General features: G+C 47.5%; 2 protein-coding genes across 2 annotated transcripts in view; one reads left to right on the top strand and one right to left on the bottom strand.

Moving 5' to 3' along the window:
* Nucleotides 1-954: 954 nt before the first annotated feature.
* On the bottom strand, nucleotides 955-2,548 carry Isca2 (iron-sulfur cluster assembly 2). The gene is made up of 4 exons (XM_050164647.1): nucleotides 2,436-2,548; nucleotides 2,138-2,240; nucleotides 1,907-2,022; nucleotides 955-1,498 (listed from the first exon to the last, which is right to left on the bottom strand). The coding sequence occupies exons 1-4, from the start codon at nucleotides 2,504-2,506 to the stop codon at nucleotides 1,324-1,326; spliced, it is 465 nt and encodes a 154-aa protein (XP_050020604.1). The 5' UTR covers nucleotides 2,507-2,548; the 3' UTR covers nucleotides 955-1,323.
* A 298-nt stretch (nucleotides 2,549-2,846) lies between these two features.
* Npc2 (NPC intracellular cholesterol transporter 2) overlaps nucleotides 2,847-8,758 on the top strand; it is a 13,138-nt gene continuing 7,226 nt past the window's right edge. The window contains exon 1 of the mRNA XM_050164514.1: nucleotides 2,847-3,033. Coding sequence (XP_050020471.1) covers nucleotides 2,952-3,033 — 82 coding nt within the window. The 5' untranslated portion in view covers nucleotides 2,847-2,951. The remainder of the gene's footprint in view (nucleotides 3,034-8,758) is intronic.

Here is an 8,758-nt window from a genome sequence, read left to right as displayed (position 1 = left end):
CAATTACTAAATGGTCACAGAATCTTGAAGCACCGCTATGGGCATGGAATAGAAAGGCTATTTTTCAGGTAACTGAGATATCAACAGAGGTCTGGCCAAATTGTTTTTCAGTGGGCTGGGAGGACTCTCTTGGTTTTCTAAAACCTAGCAGACTCATGAGTGTGACAACGGAATGTATTTTCCCTATAAGTGGAGAATGGACTTCATAGGACACGAGAAATCCCTAACACGTTCAAAGACTGCCATACAGCTGGGCTGGCACAGGCCTGACACCCCAGCTAATTGGGACACTAAGACCAGGCACTGAAAGTCCATGGCCTGCTAGAACTAGAGGGAATTCACGGCCAGCCGGGGAAATTCTGAGAGACCTAGCTTCAGATAAAAAATAAAGCAGTCTAGGCTCATAATTCAAGTGCTGGAGCAGGGCTTCTCACCCTTCCTGAGGCTGCAATTCTTCAGCACAGTTCCTCAGGCTGTGGTGGCACACCAACCATACAATTCTTTTCTTTGCTACTTCATAACTGTAATTTTGCTTCTATTATGAATCCTAACGTAAATATTTGATGATCAGGACATCTGATGTGTGACACCCAATGGGACTGGTAGGAGAACACTGTGCTAGAGGGTTTGCCAGGCAGGTAAGTGCCTGGGTCCAATGGGGGGAGAGGGTGTGACCACACACATATCAAAAAAAATTTTCAAAAAAAAACTTAAAAAAGGAAGGAAGAAAGAAAAGAAAAAGGAATGAACCAGTCCCAGTAGTAACATGACTGAGACAGGAAAACTGAGAGTTCAGAACCAGAGTTACCTATAATACTGTTGAAAGAAGGAAGGAAGGAAGAAGGGAGGAAGGAAGAAAGGAAGGAAAAAAGAGAATATTTCATTTGCCTTTCTAATTGATTCTGGTTACTGGTGTTCAAGCTGCCCAAACAGTGACCCTGATTGAAACATAAGGAAGTTTAAGAAGATGTTTTATATACAGCTATACACATATATACAAACAAGTCTGAAGGTAGAGACGTTAACTCCAAATTCTGGAGTCTTGGAGGTGCTACAGATTATACTGGGTTCCAATCAGTGCTTAAAGTTGAGGTAACAACACTTGGACGTGGCCTTAACATTGTGCTGGGGGAGGGGAGAGTATTGCGGCCAAGAGTAAAAGCTTCATGTTCCATAATTAATAGTGGTAAAATAAAACACTCCCGGGTTAAATTAAATAAAATGACAGTGGGACATGATAAGAAACTTCTAGAGCTCTACTATTCCCAAGTTTTTCCACACTGCTACAATCTGATGGCAATCCCAAGGTCACCAGTCACTGTGTCAGATTTTGATAGAGAAGGATGACCCACAGGAGCAGCCTTGCTGGGCCTGAGGATTATTCAGCACTTGGAATGAGCTTCGGATCAGTTCTTGGCTGAAGTCCACCTGCGCCCCTTTCACGAAGGCCAAGCTATCACTGTCAACCACCACTCTTGCCCCACCCTGTTCAAATACCCTGAAAAGACAAGAGGAAAGCAATTAATGACGAATATAACCAACGCCAAGAACCCAACACCCTGGGGCCATAGGTGCATGTTCTGTTCTCCAACCCACGGAATATTGCTTAGGGCTTCTACCGGGTGCTGACTTTATCTGAAGCGAAAAAGTTCAATGCAATGAACAGGAGAAACATTTAGGGCCTTGGCCTGAATCTACTTCAGCCTCTCTCAAATGACCCTAAGTAAGCCAATGTCCTTCCTTATTTTGAAATAATAGGACAAATCTTTGATGATCTTCACAGTATGGGGAGAGTGGTGGCGTTGAGCATATTTAAACACTTTTAAGTTTAGAATAAAGGTGTGTCTTAAACTGGGGTCACTTGTATCCCTCTGATAGCCTCTAGCGACCCATCCGTCCTCCTTGCCTGTCGTCGGGGTTAATAACTGTATCCAGTGAAAATTTGTACTGGAATCCGGAGCATCCACCTCCCTCCACTTGCAGCCTGAGGAATTCTGACCCTTCGGTGATTTCCAGAAGCCTCTGAAAAGGAGGAAAGAGGATCAAGAAGGCCAAGCAAGCGATGAGAAAGGGGTGGATGAAAGGGAACTCTTCTAGAGCGCTCCTGGGCACCGCCGCCTCGCGCCCGGCCTCCTACCTGGACGCAGCTGTCTGTGAGGCGGATCTGTCCCTCGCCAGCCTCTGGAATGGAGGACGTCGCTTCCCACCGGGTCAAGAGCCCGGGAGAGGGCGCGAGGAGCCTGCGATGAGGAGGAGGATAAGTCCGGGGACCGAAGTGGCACCTGATGCCCTCTACGGACGCCTCGCACCCAAACCTGGTGACGCCTTTATCTGAACCGCCAAACTTTCACCTTCCCCCGGGAGCTTTAGTCTCACATCTATCCTGGAGGCGCAAAACCCAACACCCTTCCTAAGTGACTGTTCACTCTTGGTACCTGCCCTGGCGCCAGGGAATGACCGCCCTGAACGCCGTGGCCGTTATGGACAAGGGCCTGGTGGCCGCCATCTTGCTCCGCAAGCTCCGCCCCTAGCATTGGTCCAAATCCCCGCCTTGGCCCGGGCTTCGGGAGGCGGGGAGATAGGGAAGGGACGGGGGTTGCGCGGAGGCCCCGCCCCCAAATGTGCCTATTGGATAACGAGATAAGAGGACTTTGATTGGCTGAAAACACTTCCAATTGCCGACGCGGGGCGGTACCAAAAGAGTGGGACGACCGCAAAGAAGAGCGGCATCTCCGCAGGCCTGCCCGGGAGGGGAAGAGATGGGCGGAGATAAAGGGCAAGCTGTGCGCCTGGCGCCCTGGAGCCCCGGGCGGGGCGCGGGCGGACCTTCTCTGGTGACTGGTCACAAGTGGCCTGACCCGGCTCCTCCCTCGGTCCGCCGCGATAAATTTATCTTGTGACTTGCCGGAGCTGCATTTTCCTTCCTAGATTGCGGAGCGTTCTTATCCACCATGCTGCGTTTGCCCTGCACGATCCTTCTGCTGGCGCTCGCCGCCACCACCCGGGCCGAGCCCCTGCACTTCAAGGACTGCGGTGAGCACTGAGCCCACTCGAGGAGACCGCGGGCTGGATTGGGCGGGTTACTAGAACGTGAGGGCTCAGCTTCAGACCCAGGGTGGAACGGGCTGGGTTGGGTCCGAAGGTACCATCAGCCTTGATTGAAACTTAACCCTCCGTACAACTTAGACTCTCCTTGCCACGCGTGTTTTGGGGTAATCTCTACACTCTCAAGGCGAACCTTGGGCTGAAGTTTTCTAAAGTTTGTTGGGTGAACATCAATCAAGCCGGCACGTAGTCGCAGCACTCGACGGTGGAGACAGAAGGGTTGCTAATTCAAGGCTAGCCTAGGCTATGTAGTGAGACCTGCCTGAAAAAATAAATAAATAAAAGCAAAAATAAAATAGGGTAGACAGCGAGCCTGCATCCGACACGAATTGAGGGGATGGGCGGAGAATTTCTTTTGATTTATTCCTTGCATCTTCACTAGCCTTTCTCCTTTGTTCATTTGAAGTTTTCTCCTTGGTTGGGGTGGGAGTGGGTAGGAGGCAGTCTCACTTTGTAGCCCAGTTTGGCTTTCAGAGCCCCCCCCCTTTTTCTTGCTGACAAGACAAAAGCCAGTTCTTCTCGTAATTAATTCTTTGACAAAGTAGGGTTTCCTTTGGGCTAACGAATGTCATGATCGTGTCTCCTGTAAAACTCCTACTTCTAGTGATGCCTTGTGACACCGAAGTCCCTCCCGACGCTGCCGCTGGACTCTGTTCTACTGGAAAATATAAGAGAGGGTAGAAACCCCGAGTTCATCCAGTCAGGCTATACAAGTAATTGCTGGGGCAAAGCTGGAGCAGTGGGGGATGGGGGCGGGGGTTAGAGGTGGAAAGGAGCAGTGATAAATGAAAGACAAAAACAGATTTTGTAAAACATGTGAGCAGGAGGAAAACCTGGAGACCACAGTGCATCATTGAATTAAAGAGTTATTAGGTGGGTCGGAGAGATGGCTCAGTGGTTCAGAGTGCCCGCTGTTCCAGAAAACTAGAGTTCAGTTCCCCGTATCCACATCAGGTGGCCCACAACTGTCTGTATCTCCAACTTCAGGGAGTCCAGTGTCTGGCCTCCTCAGGTACAGCACTCAAAGGCACACAGGTAACTCTTACTGAGGAGGTGAGGGTGGGGTAGCTTAAGTAAGCCTTCCTAAAGTCACATAACTGAATGGGGAACCAAGTTAAGTATGCTTCTTTGTAGCCAGTATCCAGGTAATATTAACTACTCAGTAAATACTTACTAAAAAGATAGATGAGGGAATTAATACTGTTTCTAATGTGTTATCAAAACTCCTGTTAAGGCAAAAGCAAAGGTGGCCCTGTGGTCCTGTGGAACTAGATGGATCACTAAGGACCACTGCCTTCACTGATGCTAATCTAGAAGACTTAGCTAAAAGTGGCTGCTCCTTTAAAGTGCTGCTTTTCCCTTTGTTAAACTGCTTAAATTTTGCCAGGTGGTGGTGCACGCCTTTAATCCCAACACTTGGGAGGCAGAGGCAGACTGATCTGTGTGAGTTCGAGGCCAGCCTGGTCTACAGCACGAGTTCCAAGACAGGCTCCAAAGCCACACAGAGAAACCTTGTCTTAAAAAAAAAAAAAAAAAAAAAAAAGCTGCTTAAATTTTTATTCTATTTTTAATGTGTGTGTGTTCATGTGTACCCAAGCATGTGGTAGCCAGAGTACAGTCCCTCAGGTGTCATCCTCAAGAACACCATCTACTCGTTTTGAGACGTGGTCATCCACTTCTTTTGAGACATGGTCTCTCATTGGCCTGGGGCTCACCATTAGTCTAGATTGGCTAGCCAAGGATCCCTGGGGTCCTCCTGTCCACCTGTCCCAGGTCAGGATTACATGTGTGTGCCACCATGAGTGGTTTTTTTTTTTTGTTTGTTTGTTTGTTTGTTTGTTTGTCTGTCTGTCTGAGAGAGGGTTTCTCTGTGTAGCTCCAGCTGTCCTGGGACTTGCTCTGTACACCAGGCTTACTCTGCCTCCCTGAGTGCTGGGATAAAGGCATGTGCCACTATTACCTGGCATTTTTATGTGGGTTCTGGGAATTGAACTCTGGTCTTCTGCTTGCAAGACAAGCACTCTCCACAGAGCTATTCCCTCCCACCCCTCCTTTGTGAGTTTAGGACCAGCACTTGGATGAAGGCACCGAATTAATTTTACTAACTCATTCTTCACCGTCTGTCACAAAGGAAGGCAGTCCGAGCACATGGACTAACTTGTCTAAAATCCTGCAGCTGGGGAGCAGGAGATTGATAAGTCTCTGTCTCTGTAACCTACTTTGTTGTCACAGTTCTTTTGTTGTTGTTAGTGGTTTTTGTTTGTTTGAGACAGCTTTATGGACCAGCCTGAACTCACGAAGATCTACCTGCCTCTACTTTAAGGAATGCTGGGTTCAAAGTCATGTGCCATCATGCCTTCATTTTTTTTTAAAGCAAGTATATACCTCTGGGAAGAACTTGTCTTTCCTGTTTTATTTATTTATTTGTGTGTATGTATGTTAGGAGGGCCCGCACATGCACAGCATATATGTAAAGGTCAGAGGACAACTTGCAGGGATCTTCCCCTCCCTCTGTGTGGGTTCTGGGAATTGAAACTCAGGTGCCAGCCTTGGTAGCAATACTTTTACCTTCTGAGCTGTCTCTCGGCCCTAGCAAACTTAAAAGAAAGGGGGGTTCCTGTGACAGATTTTGAATTAGGAAATACAAAGTGAACATTTCAGGGCCCAGATGAGAAGTTTTTGTATTCCATTCTGTGCCTGCCTTCTCCTGGGGTGGAATTTCCTCACGGGAAACGTGGAAGCTACTTGTGCAATATTTGCAGTGGGAACTGAGGGGTTTGTTCTATTGACATTTGAAGTCCGGGAACCTCTTGTCAGGGGGCAGGAAGAAAAAAACTGCACAAAAGGACTGTAAGTACCCTTTCCTTTGATCCCATGAGATCATGTGACCTACCTTTGAAGAAGCAGGTAGAGTTGGCCACTGAAGCCTGGACACAAGCACCAATTTTCAACTTTCCTGGCCACCCATCATGAGATGGAGTGGGAGGGTACTTCTCGTACTGCAGAGGGTGCCGAGAGTACGTGCAGCGTGGGAGCAAGCTAGGAGATAGGGACTGCGGAGTGTCGTTTACTGACCCCCAGGGTCTGTAATAATGGATCGCGTGATAAAAGAGGGACTTTGAAGAGACACTTCCAGCCTGAGGGCGAGTCCAGGGAGAGAGGATCAAGCACACCATGCGCTGTCATGAGAAGTTTAGCATTTGTGCCAGAGGGGCTTCGCTTACTCACCCAGGAGTAAGCGAACTGTTCTAGTTCCTGAACCGAATCAGAAGTAATGGTAATCACAGCCAGCAACTTCAGTGGTGCCTCCGTGTTCCGGATCTGCCGCTCTGTTGACTCGCTGCCCTCAGGGCAGCCCCAGATGTTGAATGTCTTGTCTGTAGGCTGCACAGTAAGAAGCTGGGCTGGTAAGAAGTCAGACCCAGGTGATAGGCGTAAGTCTGCCCCCTCAGTTACAGTAGCTGAGGAGTATCGCCAAAAAGCATTGCTAACCTCCCCTATCCCGGGCACTATTGCCAGGCTGTTCGTTCATTCTCTCCCGTTCTGCTGGCCAGTGTCAGGGGCTTGAATTACCTTTGTGTTTCTAACCGTTGTTTTTTAAACATAAATAGTAGTTACAAGTATATTATTTCCAGCAACTGTGCAGCCCTTAGCCTGGTAATTTTACTGGCGAGGAAAAGAAATCTAGGATGGAGTTCTCATAACTGCAACTGTCCTGGAGTGTGTAGGCTGAAAGCCTGGGCCCTGGCTGCTCGTCTCAAATGCCAGTTAAAGAGACAAGTAAAGGGGGCCCGAGGAATGGCTCAGTGGTTTAGGGCACTTGCTGCTCTTCCAGAGGATTCAGGTTCGGTTCCCAGTACCCTCATGGTGGCGCACAACCATCCATAACTCCAGTTCTAAGGAATCCAATGCCCTCTTCTGACATCCATGGGTACCATGTGTATATACATATGTGTAGGCAGCATATTCTCACCCAAGAAAATGAATAAACCTAGCACAATTAATCCCAGCCCTCAGGAAGCAGAGGCAGGTGGATCTCTATGAGCTCGAGGCTAGCCTGCTCTACAGGGTAAGTTCCAGGACAACCAAAGCTACACAGATAAACCCTGTCGGAAAAAAAACCATTAAATAAATAAATAGACCTTAAATTTTTTTTTGAAAAGAGTAAGTAATATTGAAAAGCCGAGAAAGGAGCTTTTTCAGTGTGGCAGTATTGGAAAGAAGAACATAACAAAGGAACCACCAGTCAGTTTTTGGGGGTACTAAGAGGTTCGTATTTAAATTGAGGGTAAGAGGTATGAATAATAAGGTAGTCAGCTCAAGTCTGACCTATAAGGTGGTCTGACCTGTTGTCAGAACTGAAATCTCTTCCTGGGAAGCAGGTTTCTCATCTGGCTGGCACCAGCATGTCACACACGCCCCCCCACACCACCACCATTGGGGTCCATTGTTTTGGGAGTCTTGATAACACAGTATCTTTTTTTTTTAAAGATTTTATTTATTTGCTATGTTCTGTCTGCATTTATACTTGCATGCCTGAAGAGTGCTTACAGATGATTGTGAGCCAACATGTGGTTGTGGGAATCGAACTTAGGACGTCCGGAAGAGCAGTCAGTGCTCTTAACCTCTGAGCCATTTCTCCAGCCCCCCAGTATCTCTTTCAAATACCTTCTCTTCTGCTAGAACAGTTACTGTACCAGTTAGTGAAGCTGGTCTTGACTGAGTGAATCAGCCCTGCTTGGGCCCTAAGTTTGTTTTTCGTTTGTTTATTTGTTTGAAACAAGGCTCGCCTCAAACTGTGCTCCTGCCTCAACTGTCCAAGAACTACAGGTACTGACCAACCTGGTACCTCACCCAGCTAGGGCCCTGAGTGTTTTTTGGAACTATAAAGATCTTGACCTCTGTCTTCCTCTGTTTGGTTCTGGGGAAAGTCAAAATGTAATGGCTTAGTCAAGATTTGAGATCCTGCCTGTGAGAGCCAGAGTCCTCATGACTCCCTGAGCGAGCCTCTTAGCGGTTGCCTGGAGAACGTGACTGGCCGGAAAGCAGAAGTATTGTGGGGAACTTCAGCTTTAAGGAGGGAACTGTTTCTTCTTTTCAGGGCCATTCCTCTGTTGAGGATTGAGGTGGCAGTTCCTCTCAAGTCCCACACAGCACTCTCTCATAAAACAGTGGGGTTCAGGCGCCACTGGTTTAAAAAACCAAGTTTGACTAACTAACCCAGACCACTAATGTTACTCTTTATTTCCTTTTTTTTCTTACTCTCTCTGTTTTTTTGTTTGTTTGTTTGTTTTGTTTTGTTTTTCAAAATGGGGTAGCCCTGGCTGTCTTGGAACTCATTCTGTAGACCAGGCTGGCTTCAAACTCCGAGATCTGCCTGCCTCTGCCTCCCAAGTGCTAGAGTTAAAGGTGTGTACCACCACCACCCAGCTGAGAACCAGCTCTTAAAAGTTGTCCTCTGACCTTCACACATGCACTGTGGAACATAGGCATGTACACCCACAATAAATTAATTTTAAAAAAAGGAATTCAAGATATAAAGATTTCCAAGTTCATCCCCAAGTACCCTCACAGGAAAGGGGGAGAGAATGAGAAAAAGCAAGACAAGAATCTGGAAGCATTTAGGGGTTTTGTTTTTATTTATTTATTTATT

Source organism: Alexandromys fortis, unplaced genomic scaffold (assembly GCF_014885135.2).
Source record: "Alexandromys fortis isolate MF-2015 unplaced genomic scaffold, M_Fortis_MF-2015_v1.1 scaffold_159, whole genome shotgun sequence".
NCBI classification, from domain to species: domain Eukaryota; kingdom Metazoa; phylum Chordata; class Mammalia; order Rodentia; family Cricetidae; genus Alexandromys; species Alexandromys fortis.
The sequence above is the reverse complement of the archived record's forward strand: the minus strand, read 5'-3'. Positions and strand labels throughout refer to the sequence as shown.

Excerpts from the sequence above, each read along its gene's own strand:
- Isca2 (XM_050164647.1), bottom strand. The coding sequence starts at position 2,506 with ATGGCGGCCACCAGGCCCTTGTCCATAACGGCCACGGCGTTCAGGGCG. Across the intron at positions 2,023-2,137 it reads TCACAGACAGCTGCGTCCAG|AGGCTTCTGGAAATCACCGA; the intron begins GTAGGAGGCCGG and ends CCTCCTTTTCAG. Across the intron at positions 1,499-1,906 it reads GTTATTAACCCCGACGACAG|GGTATTTGAACAGGGTGGGG; the intron begins GCAAGGAGGACG and ends TTGTCTTTTCAG.